We start from the raw sequence: 27,500 nt of genomic DNA, 5'->3' as shown, positions 1-27,500 counted from the left end.
AAAAGCATGTTTTTTATATTTTGGATGTTATTATTGCACTAAATAGTATAAAAATGTTTGTCCTTGCAGTGAGCGGTCTTGCATCTCCATAAACTTCAGTCTTATATGGCCTGGAGTGGCTTTCTGCTGCTTGTTTCTTTGGAAATGTTGTTTTATTTGGTCGGGACAGTGCATGTTAATGAACATACATGATATACTGTTATAGAACATGATACACATGCTGTGAACACGCCAGAATATAGCCATGGGCTAATTTCCATCCTTTATCCCACGTTCACTCTCACGACACACTCTCATTCATCCACCTTCTGTTCCTTTAGCCATGGAGCTCAACACTCCCTCCCACTTTAAAGTTCACCATGGTTCCAAGTATTAGAAACATTTTTGAAAAATGTAATTATCAAGACTAAAGGAGGCAAACCAGCTAAACTGTAACTAATGTCTATAATAACGTTGTTGTTTTCAGTCCAAAAACACATTCAGACAAATAATAAATTAATGGTTATTTAGCGGTTTATGAAATTTAGGAAACAGGTTTGAAATAAAATTATTTCCTTGTGCAGGGCTGTAGTCTAAATAAATTCTTGGTCAACTAAAAAAAATATACCAATCGATTAATCGACTAAAAAGGGTTTGCACCATCAGACCGTAGCTGACCCAAACTGCACTCCCAAGGCTACAACAACAATATGCATACACAAAAGTAAACAGTGTACAGTGTATTGATAAGTATAAGACTGAACTCATGATTTGCTACAAAATGTTCAGCCAACTTACACTTTTCTTTGTGTTGTTCATAAAAATAAAAATAATCTGCTGCTGCTGGAACCACAGTCTGCTTTTAACTTTCTATTTCCATGGATTTATGGAGAACTTTCCATGTTCAGAAAATTATATAATTTGCTTTCAAGTTTGTTAGATGTAGTTTATACAATTTAGGTCAATCCAATTCCAAATCTAATTTTTTTTTTATTGCGGGCTGAATTTAATCGAAATCACTATTTGAATGGTCTCAATTAGTAAAGACTGCAATTATTTAAATAACATATTTTCCAATGCAAACAATACATTATCCTGTCTTATTATCTAAAAATGAAAACTTGCTAGCCAAAAATACACATCTTGTTTTAATTTAGGAGTTCAAATTTCAGTCATACAAGTTAATGTTTCTACAAATCAATTTGTAACAGAAATCGTTCATCCCTAATTTAATCTAAGATTAAATAGATTCCAACTGGTACAGCTGCCTTGGACTTGGCTCTTTTTTTAGCTGGCGTAAAAGTGGGACAGAGCACCTTTGGCTCCTATATACAGACACAACTGACTTCCTGAAAGAACTTACCGACCCTGCACGCACACTGGGGTTTTCAAAGCAGCTCATTCAAACTTGAACCTAAAAACCCAGATTGTCAGTTGGACACACTATAATACAAAAGAATATTATAGTTCGCTCATGTCTTTTCTTCCGAATCCTTTTGGTGCCACGATAACCCACTTCCCCACAGAAGAACTGTGCAGCCAAACGAGCCATGTCCCCTTTGACCTCCGCGCTCCCATTGACGGTGTTGCTCTCTCAGCATAGATGGTAATGGATATCTGCAGTTTCTCTATGGGGGCAGTGTTCCCGAGCGCACCGGATCATATGGGATGGCTTTTTGGAGACTGATTTTTCAGATTATAACTATAGACCGCTAAAGACCACCATGACACCTGCAAGTGAAGTTATCCATACCTCACTGGGGGTCAAGAGAAATGGGACACCCCGAGAGGAAGAGATAATATACAAGGAAGTAAGTGCACCTGTGCTTCTGCTGACAAAAGACAAGTGAACTTATGTCTTTTTCAACTTAATTTTTTTTTTTTGTAATATAGAATTCTGTTTGGAGATACAAGGATCAGTAAACAAGCAATCATAATTACATTGCAACCCTTATCAGTCCAAAATAAAGCATTAGAAGCACATAATATCTGATTTGTGAATAAAAGTGGGCAATAAATACAAAAAAATATCATATTGTGAATTAGAGCTGGCTGAAATGGCAAGAAAATTAATCCATTTTTTTTTCCCATCATATTCCATCGATCTTGAATTTTTTCCGTTTATGTTTTGTCTTTTCAAACACAAAATTTTAAATATTTTCTGTATTGATTTCTTGAGCTTAAATAACAGCCCACTTTTCTCCAAACCACATGCTTTTACTGACAGAGGTTTGGCTATGGAGCCCTCGGTTAAAAAAAAACCTACAAATCTAATTGACGATTAGACATGACTGAATCCCAAACTAGATTCAGATTCGATTAAGATCCCAGCCTTATAGTGAATGCTGATTATAAAAAATTGAATATTGTGTGTTGTAGTTGTAAAGTAATTTCTCTTCTCTAATTTTACAGTCCATTCACATTTGACTGATATTTAAGTCACAACTAATACATTTGAAAACATGTTTTAACACATTTCTGTTTAATTTACATAATATGGTCTCAATTATGCCAAAAAAGTATAAAAAGAGAGTTTCAATCTTGGTAACATCGCCTGCCCTACTTTGTGTGTGCAAAGCCTGTCTTTTAAATTTAAATGATTTGATAAATATAATAGTTGATTTAAGCTTTTGTTTTGTATATTTTGTGATTTCTTGTGCATGGTCAAAATAACAATCTTGAACCACCATGACATGTCTGCTAAATATTATTCATTGAAACCTAAGCATGTGCTCGACTCCTTTATTACATTTCATCATGATAGACTTTGCTCTGTTTTGTTGGAGAAGTTAACATCGCGCCACGGCGTCAATGGGAGCTCCTGTGTTTGCCTTAAAGGTCGTGCCCCGGTGTCTCTGCCTGTGGCCTTTTTCAAATCAATCCCCTTCACTTCAGAGATCTGCCTATTGTTCCCGGTACAGTGCTCTGGAGAGGTATGTGAGCTCCCTGCCCCCTCTCCAAACCTCCCCCTTTCTCTTTCACACCCTCGCTCCCTCTCAGCTGCTCTTTGCCTCAGTGCGGGCCAGGCCAGAACCCGGGTGGGACAGCAGCACATCCGGACGTCCTCGCATTAACCAGGACTGTTTAGGACTCTCCTCTTCTCTTTTAAGGGATTATCACTGGCACAGGAGGAGGGATGGAAGTGGTGTATCAGACTCTGCCACAGTATGGATTCACTGATTTACTACCTCTGTGTGCAGGTAACAGACACTGCCCCGCTCAAATATTATGGGCTTGATGATAGCTTTATGTGGATCTGTCTAGTCCATAAACGCCTGCTCTATGACTACTAGCACTTTTGTTGTAACAGCTGTGATTTGCAGAGGGATAAGCTGATCCCTCAGTCACACCATTAGCACTATATCAAAAACACAGCTCTTTCAAACGAGCCGCTTTGGTGAAATAGGAAAAGCATGCATTATTGTTGTTTCCGCTGCACATTTCATTTTGTTTATGAATGGACACATATGTGCCGGTGCTATGTCTTGTCACTTACTGCAGCTTCCTGTTCTGTTGGAGGTATTTATGATGTGAGGACTTCTGAGAAGACTATCATTAGACACTATATTGAATCTCAACTTGCCCCTGCTTGCATGCACAGACAACGAGAAAGTACTGCCTTCACTGCACTGTAAACACTGAATGATGACATAAAATTAAACAATGTGGTTTTGCATTGTTTTTGGAGCCAGCATGTGTTGTTTCCTGCACTTCCCCAGCAGCTTACACTTAAAAATGTTGGGCTTTTGTCACAGAACTGAGTAAACTGCACAATTTGTAATAACTAGTATGTTGTGTTTGGTAGAAATAATGTTCCAAACACTAAATTGAATGTAGACCATTATTTGTTTTATTAGTTATATCTTATATGGTCTGGCTGTGTTCATTACAGGGTATTAGTGTGGAGGCCTGCAGGCGTTTGTGAATCCACACTGGACTCCTTTGTTGTCTCCACCTGTTTGAGTAGTTATCAGTTAATAACTGGTCTGCAGCTGCCAGACACTTATTAAAGCCAAATGAAGAGCTGTGACCCACAGGAGCTCAGCCACATGCTCATTAAGGTGAATGCAGACAGCACTCACAGTCCTGGTGGTGCAGTGGTTAAAAGATGAGAGTCAAAGCAGTGCTATGACTCTCATCATGGCACTGCTTTCCCTTCGTGCAGGTCAGGTTAGACTGTAGTGGCAGCGAACGACTAATGGTCTCATTTTTTTGTACAGCTTTTTTTTCTTAATGACAAATATAGTTTATTGTTCTTTTATCTTTTTCAATTAATTAGGAATAGCATTCAATTTCTGTAGTACTTGAATGAACTTGGAATTGCCCTTAAAGTCTATGGAATATAAGGAGCGTGGCAAATCAGGCCAATTGTGCGAGCAGTCATGGTTGTCTCTTCAGTCTGAGTGCACTACATGGTCTCTGCTTGTACTTTAGTTACACTGATGACAGTTTTCACCTGTCATAATATTAAGCCTCAAGGTTTTAATCTCTATACCCTTTTTTGTTACAAATGTGTCAAAATTCACAAAATGATCTGTTGTTCGATACAGTATATTACCCATCTCTATGGCCACAAAGAATTGATAACATGTTTAATGTGTGTGTGCCAACAGCAGACAAAATCAGTAAACAAAACGGATGTTAATTATTGATTATTTAAACATATTTAACTGACCTCAGGTGCCGTTATAACAGTGGGTTTCATGTTATAAAAATGGTATTTGCCCGGCTTATTTTCTTAAGACTTGTTTGTGTTTCCTACTCTACAAACATTTAGTGGTGTTAATAATAGTGTGAATTATTGTGCTCTTAACAATGACAGTTGCTGAGCCTCAGGACAAATGTCAGAGAGGCTGTTGAGTTAAATACATGAATAACACTAGTGTTATTTATGTGTGGACTACAGTAGTTACCACAGCCACAGGCACAATTCTTATTTATCAGTGAAACAATAAATATTTTTCATGTGACTGATGCGCTGATTTCATCTTGTTATTTGTATTCAAATTAGGAGCTTAAAATAAAGCTCTTTAGCGTCAACAGGAAGTGACGGATATTGGAGAATTGTGTAACCGTTGTGGTATGCTGTCCTGTCACAAATGTCTAAAAGGAAACAATGCCATTCCGGAGCAGCAATGGAAGCGGACTTAGAACGGAAAAGCTTGATTGGTTTTAAATGTGGACAAAGGCACTCAGAAGGAAACTTGGGAATTACAATAAGTTTGCATAACAATGATGGCAGACAATACTGTGACCTCAGGACTGAGAGAGATCGCTTTACCTGGATGTAAACCTTCTCAATGAGACCTACATATTCACAGACCCTTCTTAAAACTAAACATTGTTGTTATGTGCTGGTATTTGTGTTAAAAGGAAATAATTATTATCATTATTATAAGAGAGAAAATATTTGTGTTTAATATAGAACAAAATAAAGTTACGGGAGATTTGTCATGGACATAGTATGACATTTACCATGTAACAATGAAGACAACAGACATTCTGTTTGTTAAAGAGATAAAGATTTAGCGTTCAAATGCACTATTTCCTGTGTCCGTTTTACATGTAATGACAGGAAAAGTAATGCATCTGTATAATATATGGTATATGTGATGTTTTTATGCGTTTTACTTTGAATCATTGTTATTTCTGGTTGACACAGGACGGGAAAGAGAGCGGATGACAGCCAACCATGAGACCTACCTGCTCATGGCCAGTTCACAGAACGACATGGAGGATTGGGCCAAGACGATACGCAGAGTCATCTGGGCGCCTTTTGGTGGAGGTTAGTATTCACAGTACTTAATGTATTCTGTAATTGTGTTTCTTTGTGTTGTGGTGTGTTTGTCTTACATACAACATAAAAGAATAAAAATGATAAGATAGGATTATCTTATCTTATCTTATCATTTTTATTCTTTTATGTTGTATGTGAGACAAACACATTAAAAAAAGAAAACAAAGCCTCTTCATTTGGATTTTGGAGCTTGGATATATTTTGTTCCTTATTATTTCCATGCATTTAGTCATAATTCTAGTCCTCATAAAGTAACAGTGGCTGTACCAACGTGTCAATGCCTGATCAATGTCAGATCTCTGTAGCTTATTAGGGATGGGCCTGGGTAGTATTTGGATGGGAGACCACAGGGGGGCGGTAGTGCACACTGTTGTTGTGTCCTTGGCCAAGACACTTCACACACCTTGCCTCCAGTGTCCATGAATGCTGATGTGTGAATGAGAGTGAACGGATGTGTAGAAAATAATAATAACACAACCTCAAAACGGAAATAAGTTTGTTGTTGCTCAATATAAAACGTGGGTGTTTTTCTTTTTAAATTAGCCTTAGTTTTTGCAAATCTTTTTTGGGGGGGTTGACTTTCCTGAATGTGCAAAGCTCATCATTGGCCCACATTGACCAAAAACCAGGGGGCATATTTCGACACAGCACTTCTATGTAGCCAGACCGACAGTGAATAGCTCAGGCTCAGTTGGCCCCTTTGTTTTCAAAGCACTGAGTTTGATGTATATTGTAGTTGACGGCTCTTCAAAAGGACAAGTCAGATGTCAAAGATACTACAAGAGAGGTGGCTCAACATTGGACCAGAACTGGACGCTGCCTGTTTTTCATTTGCGTGGAAAAGCAGAGTCCATTCACACTAGTAACACGAGGAAACTGAATGACCACAGGAGTGAAAGACTGAGAAACTAGCTGGAGTTCTTAGCAGAGGTTTTGTCATTTTATTGGTTGCTGTTAAAGTGGGACTTCTTTCAGGTTGTTGTGAGAAATGTGCAGTTGTGTTGTTTTTTTTGCAAACTATAATAGCACTTGTAATACTGCAAGGCCAGTGAGGGCAAATCTGCAACAGTCAACCAGATCAAATTGAAAGTTGTTGCTTTTTTTCTGAGTGTGCACACACACGCTGATACATGTGACTCCGGAAAAAAAAACATTCCCAGACTCATGACCAGTGGGTCTGGTGGGATGACCCATTTTTCATCTCTTTACCGCATATACCGGCACTCGTCAGGACATTTCTTGGAGTTTCCTTGTGTTTTTGTTGTTGTACTGCATATGGATTTATGCCAGACTGGTGAAACTACTTCAAACGACTATTTTTAGTGGGAATTCACTGCAGTTTAGAAATGTATTTGTGTGACTACAGAGAATAATGTGGAAAAGGTTTTACAGAAGCAAGTGCAAAGATTTTTTTTTTTTGCTGTCATCTTAGTAGTAGTAGTTCTTCTACTTTTTTAAAATGTTAAAATTCAAAAACTGTTTGTGGGTGCCTTTTGATGTTTTTTATCACAAATGTATTTATAGACACATTTTACAGAAGCTTGTGAGCTGTGTTCGGATCAAGAGAGGTGAGTAATTGTTGCCCCTTCACTAATCTCCACATGTGGAACTTTTCTAGTGTTTAGTTATCTTGTTCAGAGGTCTCAGAAGCATGCCAATACCCTGTACCGTTTGTTTTGAATATATTTAAATTGACTTCTGTATATGGAAATGGTAATATGTAGATCCAAATCTCATGGGATAAGAGGATTTGTCTTCACCGAGCCAGTACCTGATTGAATTCAATTTCTTAAACTTTTCAAAAATAGAAATTCATTCAGAAACATGGTGTCTGTTCCAGGTATCTTTGGTCAGAAGCTGGAGGAGACGGTGCGGTATGAGCGACGTTTTGGGAACAAACTGGCTCCAATGCTGGTGGAGCAGTGCGTGGATTTCATCCGACAGCGGGGGCTTCAGGAAGAGGGTCTCTTCAGGCTCCCGGGACAGGCTAACCTGGTCAAAGAGCTGCAGGAGGCTTTCGACTGTGGAGAAAAGCCCTCTTTTGACTGGTAAGAGGCAGGCGTATGGGGTGAATGCACAGGATTAATCAAAGCATTTTAATGTGACTTGTGGACTGAACAAAACAACTGGACAATAGGATTAGAGCATTCATGAAAACATGAATATGCATCTCTTATTTTCATCTTACTGCTCTGACTGTACTGTAACATGGCTATAATCCACTTTCTGCTGAATGTTTGTTTCATTAATGTACAAATCTGAATTTAGGTTTATGAGTTTTGACTTTTTGACAGCGGTTATATTTTCACTGGTGTTGCTTTCTTTTATTTATTCTGTATTTTTAATTTCTCAAAAATGTATATGCTTTATCCCCACAGTAACACTGACGTGCACACAGTGGCCTCACTTCTAAAGCTGTTCCTCCGAGAGCTGCCGGAGCCTGTGATTCCTTTCCACAACTATAATGAGTTTCTGACCTGTGCCAAAGTGCTCAGCAAGGATGACGAAGGGGTGAGGAGGACATAAATAGATACATAGTTTCCAACACATTTATATTATTTTATGTTTGTATTTATACATAGAAAACAAACTTTGGTTGTATCCAGGGCATGAAAGCGTTGAGAAAACTTGTCAACAGTCTACCTCCAGTAAATAACAACCTCCTCAAATACATCTGCAGGTAGTCGTTTTTTCATTGTTTCTCATCATTATGGGATGGCTCTATCAAATCTGTAAATATGCATATTTCCAGGTTTTTATATGAAGTGCAGTCATACTCAGGAGTGAATAAGATGAGTGTGCAGAATCTTGCAACAGTGTTTGGACCGAATATATTGCGCCCCAAAGTTGAAGATCCAGTAGCTATCATGGAAGGTCAGTATAGCGGCCCGTTTGGATTAAACTTATTTATTGTAAGTAATGAAAATTAAAATCCTGTGCTTTAGGTACTGTCTTGGTTCAGCAGCTAATGGCTCTTCTGATTGGTCGCCATGACATTCTCTTCCCTAGTGGTGATGACAGTCCAACAGCTCTAGAGCTTGTAAACAACAACAACATTGACATTTCTCAGCAACAGGTGCCAACATCTACCTCCCCCAACCTGCTTGTGTCTCAGAACACAGAGAACAACAATATGCAGGTGTCCCGACAGTGTGTCTGGGAAAACCCAGAGTCTCCTTCTCACAAACACACAGATAACGGTAGTGCTCCCAGATCAGCCAGTCCTCGTAATGGAGTGAACGCTCGCTTAGACGTCACCCGGAGCCCACCTCTGACTGTGAAAAAGAACCCTGCGTTTAGTAAAGGGAGTGGGATTGTTACAAATGGGTCCTTTAGCTCCTCCCCCTCTACAGAGCCCACTCAGGACAAGTCGTTGAGTGGAGGTGGGACTTTGACAGGACGTCGCACTGGCACACATAAAGGTTCAGGTACAAAGATGGGAACTGGTGGAGTGACGAGTGTGAACAGCACTGGAGTTGTGCGTATGGGGGTATTGAGCACAGACACGGGCAACTGCCGAAATGCACTTTGGGTTTCAAATGGCTGTGTGACTTTACGTGAGAACAATAAAGTCACTATAGATCAAATGTCCAATCAGAATCGTCTGTCAACGTATGACAATGTCCAGGTAAACCATCAAAACGTGCTGCAGCGGAATCAACTCAACAACACATGCCTGAGCAGCAGCTGTGAGGACAAACAGAGTGTGGACAGTGCCACCTGGTCCACCTCGTCGTGTGAGATCTCTTTGCCTGACAACTCCACCTCCTGCCGCTCCTCCACCACAACCTGCCCCGAGCAGGACTTCTACACCAGCCACTTTGAGGACCTGCATGGACCAGGACAAGAGACACAGACTGTCCAATCAAGAGCAGGAGGTGAGGAGGACAGGAGCAGCCTCAGAGAGGTGGAAGGTGTGGGCAGCAACAGTCGAGGCTCCAGTAGTAGTGAGAATGCTGACTCATTTACTGGAACCAATGGAGCCGGGAGTCACAGTGCTCTGTACAGCCTTGTGGCCAGCCTCAAACAAGAAATGCACAAACAGAAGAGTGAGTATGAGGCCAGGATTAAGAGGTAGGTTTTTAGAAGTATGTATGTTTAATGTGTATTGAACAATTTGTTTACCTACTTTACTGTTCATATTATAGCTTGGAGCAGCGTAACCTGGAGCTGGAGACAGAAATGGTGAACCTTCATGAGGAGTTGGACCAGGAAAGGAAAAAGTACACCATGGTAGAAATAAAACTGCGTAACGCAGAAAGGGCGAAAGATGATGCTGAACGCAGGAATCAAATGTTACAGCAGGAGATGGAGCAGTTCTTCTCCACATTCAGTGACCTAACAGCAAACAGCAACCCAGCCGCTGAGCAGAGGAGAACAGAGCGCAACAACATCATCTGGATCCAGTAGAGCTAAAAGTACCATGAGGGACATGGTACTTTTAAAATAAGTGAATATTGTTTATTGTTGATCAGAGCATCTCCAAACAGGATTTGGTGGTGGTTCTCGTTTTAAGGACTTACAATGTATAATGTTTAACCTATTAATCACCTGGGGTGATTATAATACACTGTTATTTAAAATGTAATTTTCTACTTAAAGGGATACTGCACCAAGTTGGAAAATGTAGCATTTTACTTTTTTCAAGAGAATGGCCTTTTGACCAGCTTTAGAACCAAACAAGTTCCTCGACATGCTGAACTTATCCCCCCCTGTTTTGTACATATTGGGAAACAATGAAAAGTGCGTGCGTGTGTGTGTGCGTGTGCGTGCGTGCGTGTGTGTGTGTGTGTGTGTGCGTGCGTGCGTGCGTGCGTACGTGCGTGCGTGTGTGTGTGCGTGCGTACGTGCGTGTGTGTGTGTGTAAATAGTGGTAGTGGAAGTGGTACTGTGTACAGTATGCACCTTTGTTATGAACTGCAATAACTTTATGACCAAAAGAGCCTGTACTGTAAAATAATGTATAGAATACCTGAAATACTACTCATTTGAAGCATCTTAATATGAAAATGGCACGAGTTATATGTTGATAAGATTGTTTCCTGTTTTATAGTTTATAGAAAATAGTCTTGCGCGATAAGCCATTGATCTAAAAATGGATATGATTATGACACTTTACAGTACATATGTAATGTCATGTATAATGTATATAGTATAATGACGTATATGCATACAATAGAGCATTATAATTAGGCTGCACAAGACATGCGGTAATTGAGTCTGGGTTCTAGCAGTCAATGCAGAACGTTGGCTCACAAATACTTTTGGATGTAATGTGATTGCATTTTGAAATGTAGCTTGAACCCAAACATAATGCTTAGAAATACAAGAGAATTTGGGATCTAAGTAGCCTTTAGTGTAATATTTGTGCTTTTTATTCTTTAGTGGCGCTGCAGTCACTAAGCCACAAATTGTCTCTGCAGATTTCATTGAAAGTGTGGAAACTAGAAGGAAGCAAAACTTGAGACTGAGTTTAAAGATGTCTTGTTATAAATAAAATCTAAATTAAATGCTGGTCTGGACTATTTTAATCGAAGAATGCAACACCGCTTGGCTCCTAGTGACACCCATAGGCATAAACTATTACTGTTCCAGTAACTAATACAATCAAATAATACCCCATAATATATTATGCAAATAGTATCTTTATTGTTATATTGTCTTCTTTTAAGAATTAAGGATATATAGTTAAACAATTATAAAAGAAAATAAATCATGAATGAAACAAGGACAACCCAAGTTCAAAGATTTTGTTTATTTTCAGTCACATACATATACTGTTTTTATATACACAGTTCCTTTAAATTGTTGTGTAACATCTTTCTGTATGTTTTTTTTTCTTGTATTTATAATTTTCTTTGACATTTGTTTCAACTTTATTTGAAATCCTAGAGCCCAAAGCTTCAAGAGCTGCATGAGGACAAATACAGGTATCATTTTTCCCCCAATGTCAAAAGGATAGGTTTCTTAAAACTGCACAGAGTAAAATAAAAGCCAATTGAATAGAGAGGAGTTGTAAAATTACATCACCTGAATCAAACGCTTTAAAAGCTTGAATTGTTCTCAAAATTACATGTGATCTTTTTGCATCAGCCGACCTCCTGCAGCAGCGTGCCCGAGTGCAATAACAGGTTTATTACATTGTCGGATGTTATATACAAGATGGAGTGGGATCACAATTTCTAAAATGGGACAAATAGGTTGGCACATGTGGTTGGATACTACGGTACTTTTGTGGAATTATAGTGAATTGGCAATGATGTGTTATGGCCCAATTACTACAAAGAAATAACAAGGATTTTTCTATTTTTGTCTCAACAATTTAGCACTCTAATCCTAAAGTCAGAGGACAAACCATTTCAAACATGTGCCAAGGAATATTGACATTCTCACAATAAATCTAAAATGATTCATTGCTTTGTAAAAAATGTAAAATAAATCATGGGTTCTCACATTGATGTTGGCAAATCTGTATTATGATGTGCATTACCAAAAAAAAACTCTAGTACATTCAATGCTAGATTTCCAGCCACCTGCCTTACAATATGGTGCAATGATTCCAAAAAAAGCCCCAACAGAGTTGTCATAAAATTCACATTAAAAAAAACATAAATTTGTTTTGTCAATCTCCTGTAGAAAACTTGCAATCATATTTATATTGTGAGATGGTGAGATTTAAATACATTTTCACCCTGTAATGTTATTTTGATTATAAACAGCCCTGGCCTGACACTGAAGAGAAACAGAGACATCACCCTCTAAGGTGAATTACAGTGATTAGGACCTAATGCAAATCAAGTGCGAGTTTGTTTAATCTGAAAATAAATGAGGTCATCCAACATGCAATATAAAATGGACACACATTCCATAGTCAAAGCCTGTAGTCTAAAAAAGTAGAATTGAATAAAAAAACTTTTTTACTAAAACACACTAAAATTATGATTTGTTGACTAGCTTTACGTTGCCCGGTTTAGAGTCGTTTGGGGCCCGTGACGAGAGGTTAAGGTAGAACAAAATGAGCAAAGGAAGAGAATAGAGTGAGAAAAATACATTTCAACTGCATCCTTTAAAGGCACTTGCCATTTTCAGTGTCCATCTATGTCCATCTACGAAAAATAAATATTTAAATTTCAATTTTTAAAGAAATTGTGGAATACACACGTTTGGACTTTGCAAAGCTTTAAAGAAATTGGATGTGATTGGTGGGCGAGCTACATAAGAATGGGAGAAATGGACGTAAAACTCCATCAGAAATCACAGTTATTATTTACACTTCAGTGAATACACCCCCATTTGTTCATGTTAGTTTACATAGATATTTATTATACAGACTTGTATTTAGCATACAGTGAGATTAGCATTGTTTTCAGTCTAACCATGCAATATACCAGCAAAAAGTGGTGATAGTGGGGGGGGGGCAACACAAGTGTAAAGCAGTTATGTGGCAAGGTGTGCTAGAGAAAAACAGAAAAACTCAATATTGTACTGGCCTTCTGTCCCACTCTGTGTACTCTAACAACTGTACAGAATTACATTATTTACAGTACCATACAGGGGGTGCAGCCCCATGTGCAAGAAATCCCTACAAATCTACAAATCCCTGCAGAATTACACATAGATGCACAAATCAAGCAGCCTTTCATTGAGGGGATTGAATGGGGGGTCAAAGATTAAATACAGCAGTGTTGTCACATAAAAGGTAGGAGGATGTTCACATTGCAAAATGGCAGCCCACCTTGCCACAATGGATCGAGCTTATATGCCTGTGTAAAAAGTTGGGACACCAGCAGCCAGCCAATATGCACGTTCACAAGAAATGCAGATTGAAGCGGACGGTTTACCATTTAAAACGTAAGGGGTAGTATACACGCAAAGCAACAAGGTTAATTAACAATATACTCTTATTCAACTTTAAATACCACTGCTGATTTCGAACAACAATGCACAGGCTTAAGAATTCATTTCAGTTAGGTTATTTTCTCTTTTTATATTTTTTGTCTTTTCACTTTTTATTGAGGTTTGTTCATTCACCTCCTGAAGAACATAGGGTTGCGCAGGCAGGCGGCTAGTCACCTGCAACACCCAAGGGGTCCCGCAGAGGTCTCGAGGCTGCTGTCAGTGTCTGAGGCCAGGGTCTGGTCGGTGGACATGGATGAGATGTCGTTGATGGAAGAGGATGGAGGGAGGCTGTCGCTGCTGTTCACGGCTGCACCTGTGCTACGGAAAGAAGCGCAGAACAGAGTCACAACAGAACAGAGACAAGGCTGGAAAATAAGTCTTCACAACAAGAGTTAAAGACATTCACAATATCACAAACACATCTGTTTAATGGGATAGAGACACAGCTAAGTTTTAGCTCCACCAGGACACTGAGCATCAAACTGTAGAGCATTTTGCACTGCTGTGATCAAGATACAGTGTTGCACAGTTAAGTTCGTGCTGTGCTGTGGGAAAACTGTTTCAGCGTTGAATTTGCTGAAAAAAATATGTATACAAGCATCGCAGTAACAATTGAGTATCTATGATGGCAGCAAGTGCATTTTCAGTCAATTGTAATAGTTTTGTCTTGGCTGTGAATTTCAAAAAGTGCTGCAGACAAACACTGCCCTTCAGTTGTGTTCTGCATGTGCCGCTTAATGTGTAACTGTGTATGGAACAAGGCATTCAGATAGTTTGGCCATTTCATGAAGACTATTATTAAGGGTTACTTTAGTGTCTTTTACTGGTGTATACTCAGTTCATGTCAGTGGCGCACATATTAGCATGTTTTAGCCTGTGTTCAGATGCTGCTGCTGTCTTTAATTCTAAATGGCACTATACTGTATATGTGTTAGATCAGGGGTGTCCAAACTTTTTTCACCAAGGGCCGCATTTTGAAACTTAAACAGGGCAGAGGGCCACAAACAACAATGTCGAATTTGTTGAATGACAAAGTGAATCATTCGAAATTTTGCATTTGACGTAATTGCGATGAGCCTCCACACCTTTAATCAGAATTGGAACATTAATATTAGGTTGGTATAACATCAATATGCCTGAATTTTCCCAATTTCACAGTAAAAAGTACTACTTTTTGTTGTTTGGGCCAACATCGCAGGAAGCTGGAGGGCCAACAAAAATGGTTTGAGGGCCGCATTTGGCCCCCAGGCCCTAGTTTGGACATGCCTGTGTTAGATCATCTCACACAGCTCTTGGTTAGGCACAATGCCACTCAGGGTTTATCCTAGGAATGTGCTGCCCCCTTGTGGACAAAAGGGAGAACTCCTCTTGACTGCGTCCCAGTGGACTAAATCTTGAGCAAACCATGATATATATGTGCACACACAACATAGTCAAAATAGGGTTCGAAGTATCTATAGATTCTTATTCATAAATCATCATCATACATCTTAGCAGAATTCATCCCAGTCTAAATATGCTCTTGTCAAAGGTGGTGTCAAAGGACAGTAGGAGAGACAGAGACACATGGAGGACAGCACAATGGGTGGTTTATAAAGAGACAACTCCAGTAAGGTTGTAATAAATTCACTTACAGAGCCATTAGTTATGCACTGAGAGTACCTGAAGGTGAAGGCTGTCCCTTCACTACGCCATTCTTCGTTCTTTCCTCAAAGTTCATCACCTCTTTGTAAATTAATTCTGCCAAAAAGACACATGAATTAAGTTTCGTTCATGTTATACTGTATACGTTTGGCCAGTACTTACCTTTCCATTCATCAATGGAATGTTCTCTCTCATCGAGTTGTTTATCGTAGATCTGAGGCGGAGGCTGAGAGAGAGAATCAGATGTGATTAGTATACATTCACAATTTAGTGCTAAAATGTGTCAATTGAATGCTAAAACAAATGCATTTATGTTGTTGAGTTATTGTTAATGTTGTTATTGTTGTCCATTTCTTATCATAAGCAATTCATGGTTTCAGTCACATGATTTATACATTTTTTTTCTGTAAAGGACACAATTTGCAGGACTTTTAACACCACTTACAACACAATAATACTACAAAGTGAATCGAATATTGTAAAGATCACTCAGATCAAACTTGCCCAATGAAAGACAGAAAGAAGGGGATCAATGGTCCGTTGATAAGGCGAACTCACCGCCTCCACCTCGGCTGGATCGTACCACACGTTTATGTATGGATGCTGTAAGGCCTCGTCCACTGATATTCGCTTGGACGGGTCTATGATCAGCATTTTAGACAGCAGGTCTCTGGCTTGGCTCGCTGCAAATAAGACAAATAAAACAAATCTGGTTGCGTGACTGTATAGACTGGTTGTACGGGAAATCCAACGACAATGATAAAAATGTGTGAATCTTTTAGCTTTGACGTGATTATTGGTTGAGATGTTCAGCACCATCTTAGAGATTATCATGCAAAAGATGTGAAAGATGCTCATCAACATTCAGAGTGGAACAGTTATTGCTGTTTTGGGGGAAAAAAAATACATGGAGCTATTTTGCTCAAATTAGCTTTACATAGTGCAGAGCTTCAACTGATCAACTGTGCGTGACCCCCAAATGTGACTAATGTGAGTGCGGCTGCAGGGTCCCTGTTGTTTACCTGCTCTTCTACAACTGTTTACTTCAATTTCTTTTTAAATGTCAGGTACAAACTAAATATTTGATTGAATTGTAGACTTTTATGGGGGTTTTTTTTTTCATGTTTTTGTTCACAGTTACCTCTTACAAGTGTCGTTACTCACTAGGGATGTATCAATAACCAAAATACCCTGATATCATATCAACAAAAGTTTCAAAAAATAAGCTGCCAGAGATGTTGGAACATGTCATTTTGAGTTTCAGTAGGTACAATGTAAAAAGGGAGATTTTTAAGGTGAATTTTGTAAGAAGCAGAGATAAAGTGTTTAAATAATATTGAAAATTACAGAACATTTGGCTTTTACAGCCAGAACTGTTGGAAGTGGATTTGAAGAAGATGATGTAGAGACAAAGCTGCTCTGGCACACTCCAGCACAGGAGGTGGTGTAACATGCACCTGAACGTAGGTGGCCACGGCACCCACCACAAGAAGAAGATGTGTGGAGAAGCCATGGTTATATTATATTACCATGTCATGTCTTCTGTGAGACCCTGTTCGACTGTCTGCTGCTGTAAGTTTTTTTTTGGTCCTGTCCATACTTTGTTTATTCGTCTATTCACTGTAGATTACCTCTGCTTTGGGGGACTTGGTTTAAATAAAAAATACCTAGCCACAGGTGTAAAATAAACCTGTGACACTAAAGGAAAAAGTAGCATGTCTACAATTCTGTTAGACTCTCTATCGCAGTAAATATTGTACCGTGAAATAAATATCGTGATAATATCGTACCGCGAGATTAGCACATTGTCCCTATTACTTTCTGCTGACTCTTGTGCGTTTTTTTTTCTAAAATTCAGAATGCTACGATGTCACCTGCATAGCCTTTGTTTTTGTGTGTTATTAACAGTTTGGTGCAATCCGAGCTCCTGTATGCAGCGTGTACAGAACTCCGGCTTTGGTCTGTCTGTCTGCGCTGCCTCGGCTCGCACTGCAGTGAGTTCCTCCTACGCTCTCACTCTCTCACTCTGATGCGCTGGCAGGGAGCAGCAGAATGCACAAGTGATTCTCCACATCTTTAGTCAAGTTGGCAGAGCAACACCAGCAAAATGATACCAAAATATAATGCTTTCAATTATACATCTAAAACGGATATGAAAGGTTAGGTTAGGTTGAAGCACAATCCATCGATTGAGAGCAGTAGGGATAATATAATATTCAGCATTAAAAATGAAACAGAGATTCAGCTCAAACAAGACAACGAGAAAGCATCTACAGTAACTAGATGTAATTTGCAGGGCAATAAATTGAATGTTAATATCAAAATACATAATATTTGTAAGCATCTCTAGAGATAATTACCCAAATGAACATAAGTCAAATAAACAAAAGCAGTGGAACAACCTCATTAACTTGGAAATGCATGTATCAAAAGTTGAGATCTTTACATCTGTTTTGGTTTGCACCAACACATAGAACGTAATAAGGGTTAGGCTTAACCCTCCTTTTTTTATTTTGAGTCTGAATTAAGTGAATAGCACACATCTTTCAGTTTCTAAATTTCCCTTTTTGATTTTGATTTATCTTTACTCTTTCTATATATTTTACTTTAGTGATCTATTTTTCCTGGGAGTATTTCTCATCCCCTGCTGTATCTGATGTCTGATATGACGTATACTGTTTGTTTCCAGCCTAATCATTTAATATCCACACATTCTTTGCCTCCTCCTGTTGTCATGTGATATTGCCTGCTTTCCTTTTATGTTCTGTGTTTTATCAAAACGATTTGCATAATCTTATTTATGTTGGATGATATAAGTCAGCGCTCACCTTTGAGTTTGTTGTGCTCAGAATCGGCGGGAAACAGACAGTCGGGGAAGAGTTTGGGGAAAGTGAGGCCGGCGTACTTGGGCCTGTTCTCGACATAGTTCCTGACCGTGGGCTGGAGCTTCTTCATGAACTCTGGCGCGGGCGTTCCAAGCTGCTCAATCACTTTGTTCCACTGGTCAATGTCTGGTACGAGGGTCAAGGTTATGGACAAATCAATGGCAACGGTCGTAGTTATGGAGGAAAAAAAAAACATTGACTGAAATTGACAAATAAACTGGTTATTACTTGTAACACAAATAAACAGCTTTTTTTTTTTTTTTAGTCCGTCAAAATACTGCTTTTCACACGATGCCTAAACAGTATTTTTGATTTTGAAGTCCATTTTTGCTCTCAGCTAAAACATATATAAACAAAAAAGGGCTAATACCGACTCTGCGTCGAGCCGTCGCATTCAGCTTTCATTTAAATATCTTCATGTGCATTTATGTGACCAACACGCCCTGCCACTCTCGTGTCTCAGCGCTTTGGCAACTCAGCGCTTTCTTCAAAGATGTGACACAGCTTCTTCTGTTAAGATTGGATGCACACCACGGATCGGAGTGGGGCTGAGGCGGACGCTGAAGGATACGGTCAGTCCCAGGGAACAGCACCGTCCCTCTTATCACCTCACCATAGATGCAGCCCAGAGACCACATGTCCACTACAGCGACACACAGGTTGTACAAACAACAACACAGCGTTATCAGCCTCTTCAAAACAGGCTGCGTTCACGTGTACAATTACAGACAACGAGAATTACAGACGGTGGGCAAAGGCCTGTAACGCTGTGGGAGATTTGCTGTAGCACAATTGTTGAACCGTCTCATTATTTGTTTGGAATTGGCTCCTCAAACCTGTGATATCAAGATCATGATTTAAATTCATTTCCACTGACGACGTTCACATCTTTGGGGTCTAATATTGACACCACTTTCTGAGGCTATTGTGGAATATTTAGTTTATCTCTACGGAGAAAACGTTAAACCAGGTAAACAATTCATCAATCTGAGAGTGCAACATCAAATTCATCATCATCTTATAAATCTGCTCAGTTTGAAACTATAATGATTCTACTGTAATATTGTGAAGTCATTTGAACACAACATATTGTATTTGAATATAACATTACAACAATGTACCAGCTGTCTGAAGTCATGTTTTTTACTTCACAATGCAACAACTTACTAAACTCTAAAGCAGTATTTAGTGATGTTGTGATGAGCTGTGGCAAGAGATAAAGTTTAGTAGCTTTTGCTGCATGTATTAATCAAATAGATTAGAAAGCCAAAGAAACCATCCCAATTATTTGTACACATTGATAAACAAAACGCAGGAAGTGGATCAGGCAGATGTTATTGCACAGTTAGATGAGCAGCTGCTGTTAAGCGTTGAGCTCTGTGCATTCAAACTTCAGATTTGAATTGCTTGAAGTTGTCTAATTTCTACTTGGAATCATATTTTTGATGAATGTTATTGTTATCTGGACTATTGCAGACTGTATGGAAAGAGGCATTTTTAAATCAAAATGTCAAAAAAACTAACAAAAAATTCAGATTTCCATCAATGAAACTATTTCTTTTTTTTTAAATCACTGACAAGTTGACTTGTAAAACTATTGCTGGTTGCAGTGATAATGCTGTCAATACCAATGTGCAGTGGAGTCTCCAGCAGTTTACTACAAAATATGACCAAATTAATATATTTTTACAGAAGGATACAATCTCTCCCAGGGAAAAGAATTTTATGGCGCACCATCTCTCCCATAATGCATCCCACTGACCAAATATCCACTGTGCACAGCAAGAAGAGGGCAAGGCCAGGATCAGCAGGAAAACAAGAGAGAAGGGTTAAGTGTTAGACAACTTTAAAAGCCAAAGGGGAATAGAAATCAGTTGTTTTTAGGTTAGGCATGCAATACACCTAGAATAAAACAAGTGCCCCAGAGGACTAATTAGTGGCACAAATACTGGAGGTGGCAGAATCACACTTGTTCTAGCAGAAAACACGGCTGTTGAATCAGACGGTGACTTATGCTGTCAATTCCTCACTTCATGTTCTGGAGGCCTTTCTTCATCTATGACTCCTAAACCTGACGTTAACACATAACATTAAAGGGCCTGTACATGACTTTAGTTTAGTCTTGTCAATATGCATCACACATTGTATTGTTTAAGCAGCTAAATGAGAAAAAAAAAAAAAAAAAAAAAGCTGTTAAGTAGGGGCATACATATATAGAAATTTTGAAAATACCTTGAATGCTTTGAATATTGAGTAAATCGTTTATAGTGAAAAATGCTATGAAAGAGCTGATCAGAAATAAAAATGAAAAGGAAGTTATGTTGTTTATCTTCAAATAAGGCTGTAAGGTGATATTTCTGCAATGTTGTGATTCATTTTGAAGACATATCCCATTTTTCTGACAAACATTTACTAATACGTTAAAGGACATATTTGAACACTTTTTTCTTAGACTGAAAAACCCCATGGACACAATTGCAAGTTCCTGTGTCGAGGCGCATTATCAAAGTGTCAGAAAGGACTAAGTGGGTGAAGTAACATGTTCCTGACCCGTGGTAGAAAATCACGTACAGGCCTTTTAATACTTGGAATTACGCACCATTTTCTTTGTATCCCATTCCTAGGATGACCTCCGGAGCTCTGTAGTATCTCGTCACCACATAAGGAGTCATCATGAAGCTGGTGCCAGCGGTCCTGGCCAGACCGAAATCCAGGATCTTCAGAGTGCAATCGGACTTCACTACTATATTGCTTGGTTTTAGATCCTATGGGCGAGAGGAAAAAATGTCATAAGTGAGACGTAATGGGTGCTAGAAGTACCCAAATTTGTCTCTGGTCTGTTCACACTTTAATTCTTGTTTTTTTTTCAAAACAAAATTTAAAGCAATAGTAAAGTTAAGTAGCGTTTGTGTCAAGACAGTAGACAGTCTGAAATGTTCCCTTTTAAACCCCTGCCATTCGTCCCAAATGTGTCAATTCAGTGCAAAAGTTAGTCTTTTCATTTTATAAATGTCCAATGTTATTTCAGTCCAGACCTTGACAGTCTGCTCCGCCCCAGTCATCCAGCTCCTTGTTATTGCTTCTTTTAATTTTCTTTGGCAAAAATCACATTCCACAGGTATCCATCTATCGTTTCTGTTGTTGGAGTTTGACGTCCAAGAAACAGTTCTTTTTCATCACTACTGACCGCCAGAAGGGCAGATCTGAAGCACTGAATGTTCCCATTACACATGTGCAGTTCACAGCTGTGACCCTCGATGACACCCCGGAAGTAACATATTTCCCCTTTATTCATTGCTCCTCTCTCATAGAATCTTCTCGCGAAAACGCAAAGAATCGCTTCAGACGGTCATCTGGGATTGATAGTTTTAAAGTCAAAGGGAATGTCGGTGTTGAAGACAGCGTGCAGTCTCTCATTAATCTCAGTCTAGAATATAATTTCTAGTTTAATAATATTTTAGACTTGATTTAATCCCATTTTAGTCCGGGTTTAGCCCTAGTTGTGTTCATGTTTAGATCCAGGTTTAGTCCAAGTTTAGTCCTAATCTAAATGTGGTATTTGTGTGAACGCACCCTTACGGGATTAGATAACATCATTGAATTACAAGTGAAAAAATAATACAAATTCCTGTTACTTCTGATACTAACAATTTTGGTATAAAGAGTATTAACGTATTAACTTTGCTCATTTAAAATAGTTTACCCTGTGGATGATGCCGGCGCAGTGCAGATGTTTGATGCCACACAGCATCTGGTAAAGCAGGTAGGACATTCGTTCATGATCCAGCTCCATCTGAATCACCTGGCACAAGTTGGCATCCATCAGCTCCATCACTAGGTACCTGCAGGCCATAGAATGCTCATTCATTCATCTAGAAAGGTTTCAAGCTAGAAAATAATGTAGACTTCTGACACTTACACATCCTGGAATTCCTCTAAAGATTTCTGTGGTGTGAAGACATTTAATAAACTGATAATCTGAAAGCCAAAAGAGGAATGCAATAGTGTCAACTTTTAAAAACAAACATAACAAAAATAGCTGTAGTGATGAAGAGGTTGTGATTAAGGCAAAAAGTGACAATCAACTTTCCACGCATCTTTACAACACAGGAATTGGCCCAACAGTTTCACTATTTTCTTTTTTTGAAAATTGTTACATTTTAGAAACAACACAAACAAAATAAAGAATAAGACACAGAGAGATAAAAACATAATTGGCACGTTAGATCCATGCATTACGGCATAGTCATATTAGATCAAAGTCCGTCAAATTTGTCCTGTTCCAAATTGGTTGTAAAAGTACATTTTTTTCCCATTTTATTAGGACCATTTTTAAATATTGGTCCTAGGTTCTATTATAGACTTTGACAGATTCAATTGATGTTTGTTTTGTGGGGCAATTTTATGGTGATTTTGCCATTAACTTATAAGAATGTAGAATATCCACTTTTAACCATATATTTAAGACAATTGTCTCACCTAATATTATAGTCCCGTGTGCATGATATAATTATTTGGTCACTGTATATAGGCTGATATTACAGTTACAGAATGAAAGTGAACCTCTCCATGTTTTCCCGCATTTATGTTCCCTGTACTTACATTTTTATGATTGACACATTTCATGAGCACCAGCTCCCGGTACGCCCTCTTCGCATGAGTCTGGTTCTGAAAGGGTCGGCTGAGCTTCTTGATGGCCACATTTCGGTCCAAAACAGCGTCATAGCCCGCACTGCAGAAGATGAAAAGAAAAAAGCTGAATGAATCGCTCATCTCGGTCTGTACAAATACATGTCACAATCCGCTTGCATCGCCATTGGTCACAGCAAGAACAACAAGTTCTGCTGACAAAGACACGCGCGATGATGGATGACTTTATTGTTAAGGCCTAATAGAAGGGAGCACAACACATCTGAAATGCAGAGGGTGGTAATATGAGCTTAAGGGAAACTGGACAATATCACGTTTATAAAAAGGATCTGTGTATAAAAGACAATAAACAAATACAAAAAACAAATCACCACAAGCCAAAGTATAGTGTCACGTCACGACCATCAAATTAAATCATTGTATTTGCATTTTTTTTTGCTAAAGAGCAACACAAAGTGACACCCAGTTGTGAAGTGAAAGGAAAAATATACATGATTTCCAGATTTTAATAGATAAGAACAGATAAAAAGGAAAAAAGAAGAGATAATTGCAGCGTTCAAAAGTGTTCAACCTCTTTTCACTGAGTGCAACCAATTGTTGTCAGACGTTGAAAGTTGAGGAGCAAACAGCATCACAAGGACCAAGGAACACAGCAGACAGGTCAGGGATACAGGTGTGGAGAGGTTTAGGTTAGGTTATAAAAAGCTTTGAACATCTCACGCAGCACTGTTCAATCCATGATCCGGAAATGGAAAGAGTATGGCACAACTGCACACCCACCAAGACATGCTCTTCATAGGACAACTATTATTCATGCTCTACATAAATCTGGCCTTTATGGAAGAGTGGCAAGAAGAAGCCATTGATGAAAATCAGCCATAAGAAGTCCTACTTGCAGTCGGCCAAAAGCCACGTGGGGGACACAGCAAACATGTGGAATAAGGTGCTCTGATCTGAACTTTTTAGCCTAAAAGCAAAACGTTATGTGTTGGAAAACTAACACTGCACATGACTGTGAACACACCATCCTCAGTGTCAAACATGGAGGTGCAGCATCCGGCTGTGGGGCTGCTTTTCTTCAGCAGGGACGGGGAAGCTGCTCAGAGTTGATGGAAAAATACAGGGCATTCTTGCGTCTGCAAAAGACTTGAGACTGGGCAACGACCCTAAACATAAAGACAGAGCTACAATGGGAATGTTTTAAAACAAAACATATTCATGTGTGAAAGGTCCTGTCAAAGTCCAGATCTAAATCCAATTTAAAAAATCAATCAAGACCTGAAAACTGCTGTTCACAAACACCCTGACTGAAAACCTGACTGAGCTTGAGCTGTTTTGAAAAGAAGAATGGGCAAAATTGTCAGTCTGTAGGTGAGAAAAAAGCAGTTTCATTAAGTGTTGACTCAGGACCGATGAATACTTTTGCACGCTGCACTTTAAAGTTTTTTTTAAATGTATTCATTTTTATTTGGAAATCAAATATACTTTAACAACTCCCAATATTCATAAAAGAAACGTTTTGTTTCTATTTTCATCTTGTAATATTGGTTCAGCCTGGTACCAGTCTGTGTTCTTTACACTGTCCCATTGTGGCCATCAAAGGATGATTAAAAAAAGCTCTTCTCTTAAATTGCTCCACTTGCTCCAGTTAGCACAGTGCAAACTAAACTTCTGAATGTTGAGTGGGTTTGATAATGACAGAGGATGTTATGTGATGTTTCTCTGGTGACTAATGTGTGGCCATGGAAACTGAAAAGCGTTGAAATTAGTGCATACAGTATTTGTTTGCTTAAGATTTTGCATCTAATCCTCACATCTTTTGTTCTTGTCCACAATGAACCAATGAGTCTTGCTCAGATTATGATGTTGTGGTCCACAGAAACATTAACTTTATACAACATAAAGTTATGTTATGTTATGTTATGTTGTGTTGTGTTGTGTGTGTGTGTGTGTGTGTCACTGGTGAAAAATAATGAGTGAAATAGTGAAATGAAGCCACAATGGATGTGCTGTAATCAAAGCTAAAGTCAGCCCTACAAAGTGCGTGACCCTTTTTTTCTGGTGACTTTTTTTTTAAACTGGCAGTGTATTTTACTTGAGTTATGTATATGTTTATGTATAATTTATTTGGGCAATGTTAACAATGTGTTTGTTTGCAATAGTAGTTTAGTAAAATGGCATTCAAATTTGAATAGTATTAGTATTAAAAATGGCTCAGTAGCCGAATTGGAACCCTTATAATGAAACAAATATTTCTATCTCTTTTTACCCTCAAAATCACATAATATTATCCAGTATTAGGGGTTTGGGTCACTATAATACCATGACCATATGATACCAGAGCACAGCTGTGAGGTCAGGAGAACCACATGAGCTTCAATCAGATTTACACGGCGTAGATCCGCCAGACGGGCACAGACCCAATATCGTAGCTTTTACTTGCTGTTAACATACTACTGTGGTGTCTCTGAATCGTCTCAAAACATTTGCAAGCAGTTCATATAATTTACTTCTTTGACAGTTTTGTAAAAGGGAAGCCACTGCTTAATCCGATGGACACGAGCATCAAAAACTTAAAGAAACTCTTAAAAATGTGTAAATCAAATAAAAGAGGGCTGGGTATTTATCACATTGTGTACACACAAAAATCATGTTTGCATGTCGTAAGTCCTTTATTTTTAGATCAACAGCATGATTTAAAGTTCAGAAATGACTTAAAATGGGTTAAAGCTAGGAAAGTAGCAACTGGTTAAAATTAGGGTCTCCAGAGAATGAATATAAGTTAAGTTAAGTTGAGTTAATATAAAGTTTTGAGAGTCAACATATATGGGGAAATTTCATATTTTGCCCACTAACATATTATGTTAGTGGGCAAAATATGAAATTTCCCCATGTGGGACAATAAAGGACAATAAATTATACATACAAACTAGGCAGTCAAAACTCTGGTGTGTACTCCCACATTAAGAGCATATGACAGGTCAGACTGTGCATTTCCCTATAACATAGTGAACATTATATCTAAGATTTTACCCCAGTTTGGCCATTTTGGTGATGTATATAATGCCACTTCCTGGTTGGACATGAGCAGCAGATGTGACATAATTATGACTTTACAAATAATAATAATACTTGATAACACCTTTATTTTGTTTAATTATCGTTTAACTGTCAGCAAATTGCGTCAGTTACGTGTCAATAGTCTTGTCGCCTTTTGATAACATAGATAGGGGGATTCTTCCTGTACTTTTCAACTTTTATCTTTACAATAAACTTCCACAAACTGCAATTCGACTAAGGTAGAACAATTAGAAACATTTACCACAGGTGCTCTTTTACTAAACAAAGTCATAATTAGAAAAACATGAAAACCTGCCCTATGCACTTCAAAGTTAGTGAGGATTTATCCATCTATGAGCACTAAGAGGAACACACTAGGCAGAAGAATAAATATGTGGTGCACAAAACAGCTTTGAAGCTTAAGGAGAAAAGTACCAAGGGCATGGGAACCAAAGGAGATAAGCTTCAGTGCGAGTGAAGAGTCGACAATCACCAAATCAATGCTGGACAGTGTTTATCATAAGAACATGTCAGGAGTTAATAAGGGCCTGATGACACAGCAGGAGCACACATGAGTCTGCAGCTCAGTCGTGGGATGGAGAGTGCCACACTTTTCTTTAAGTGCAGCCCTGGCAGTGGGTTTGTGCATTCCGCCAGAGAGGCCACGGAGTGAATTACAATGAACTATGAGCCTTGCGCTGGAATCTGGATTAAGTATTCTCTTAAGCGCTCATGCTGCTTAGTCCTTATGCTCCACACAATCATATCCATCAGCAAGGAGCGGCCCAAATTTTGTGTTAGTTTCGTGAAATAAAAGTACGAAACAGATCAAAAACATAGAACGTTAAATATTTTAAACATTGGCATGATTTACTTTTGAGCATATCTTATGGTGAAACAATATATTATGTGTTTTCTATACTTTGCATCAAGTGTGAATCTTCTACAACATTTGGGCTCCTGCTGGTGAGGAATCAGTGTTTTATGCAGTCTCCCTGAAGTTAAGAGACCGACCTCTTCTCTGACAATGTTCAAATCCACGCTGAAAACAGTTCTATTTCGCTGTGCATGTGACTGAAAGGACTTTATCTGCACTCTTGACGTGTGTATTTGTTTGTATTGGGATTGTATTTGCATCTTTTCTTGTTCTGTAAATCACTCTGAATTGCTTTGTGTACAAATGGTGCTCTACAAATAAATATCAGAAATCATTGCTTTGCATATAATCATATTTTTTGTAATGACTAAATTCAAACGATGTCAGGAACATGATTAAATGCATCATTACCAGCTGTAAAACCATGACTTAATATTGTTTTAAATCAATAGAACTACAAACCTTTCATAAATGAGAAATTAAATGGAAAATGATTTATATTTCAGTGATGAACACTCACCAAACTATTCCTTGAGCTCCGGAGCCAATGGGCTTTAGATTCTGATAGCGCTTTAGGACTGTGAAGGTCGAGTCTCCCACTTCCACGCTGTAGAACTGGTTGTCCACTTTACTTTTGCTCATGTTGTAATGTTTGGCAATATATGACACATCCACTTGTTTTCCAAATCCCTTTAGAGACAAAACAGAG

At 38.6% G+C, this 27,500-nt stretch overlaps 2 protein-coding genes across 14 annotated transcripts in view; one reads left to right on the top strand and one right to left on the bottom strand.

The window, feature by feature from the left end:
• The window catches only part of arhgap24 (Rho GTPase activating protein 24), a 29,501-nt gene extending 18,251 nt beyond the window's left edge, over positions 1-11,250 (top strand). The window contains exons 1-8 of one of the 3 annotated variants that reach the window (XM_072454773.1): positions 3,066-3,179; positions 5,642-5,764; positions 7,617-7,824; positions 8,155-8,287; positions 8,383-8,456; positions 8,529-8,650; positions 8,722-9,850; positions 9,925-11,249. In XM_072454773.1, the coding sequence (XP_072310874.1) occupies positions 3,116-3,179; positions 5,642-5,764; positions 7,617-7,824; positions 8,155-8,287; positions 8,383-8,456; positions 8,529-8,650; positions 8,722-9,850; positions 9,925-10,186 (2,115 nt within the window). In that variant the 5' untranslated portion in view covers positions 3,066-3,115 and the 3' untranslated portion in view covers positions 10,187-11,249. Of the gene's footprint in view, positions 1-3,065; positions 3,180-5,641; positions 5,765-7,616; positions 7,825-8,154; positions 8,288-8,382; positions 8,457-8,528; positions 8,651-8,721; positions 9,851-9,924 lie in introns of those variants that run through there. The other 2 variants (XM_072454772.1, XM_072454774.1) reach the window with 2 other exon arrangements.
• A 266-nt stretch (positions 11,251-11,516) lies between these two features.
• mapk10 (mitogen-activated protein kinase 10) overlaps positions 11,517-27,500 on the bottom strand; it is a 22,496-nt gene continuing 6,512 nt past the window's right edge. For 3 of the 11 annotated variants that reach the window (XM_072454762.1, XM_072454763.1, XM_072454760.1), the window contains exons 3-13: positions 27,312-27,481; positions 22,807-22,936; positions 22,124-22,182; positions 21,908-22,046; positions 20,804-20,969; positions 19,905-19,976; positions 18,148-18,330; positions 15,824-16,002; positions 15,482-15,545; positions 15,338-15,415; positions 11,517-13,988 (exon numbers count right to left, since the gene is read on the bottom strand). In XM_072454762.1, the coding sequence (XP_072310863.1) occupies positions 13,846-13,988; positions 15,338-15,415; positions 15,482-15,545; positions 15,824-16,002; positions 18,148-18,330; positions 19,905-19,976; positions 20,804-20,969; positions 21,908-22,046; positions 22,124-22,182; positions 22,807-22,936; positions 27,312-27,433 (1,335 nt within the window). In that variant the 5' untranslated portion in view covers positions 27,434-27,481 and the 3' untranslated portion in view covers positions 11,517-13,845. Of the gene's footprint in view, positions 13,994-15,309; positions 15,416-15,481; positions 15,546-15,823; positions 16,003-18,147; positions 18,331-18,775; positions 18,848-19,904; positions 19,977-20,803; positions 20,970-21,907; positions 22,047-22,123; positions 22,183-22,806; positions 22,937-27,311; positions 27,482-27,500 lie in introns of all 11 variants that reach the window. The other 8 variants (XM_072454771.1, XM_072454766.1, XM_072454764.1 and 5 more) reach the window with 8 other exon arrangements.

This window comes from Eucyclogobius newberryi, unplaced genomic scaffold (assembly GCF_026437365.1).
Source record: "Eucyclogobius newberryi isolate DKJ021-1_F unplaced genomic scaffold, fEucNew1.0.hap1 SCAF_2, whole genome shotgun sequence".
Lineage (NCBI taxonomy): Eukaryota > Metazoa > Chordata > Actinopteri > Gobiiformes > Gobiidae > Eucyclogobius > Eucyclogobius newberryi.
The sequence above is the reverse complement of the archived record's forward strand: the minus strand, read 5'-3'. Positions and strand labels throughout refer to the sequence as shown.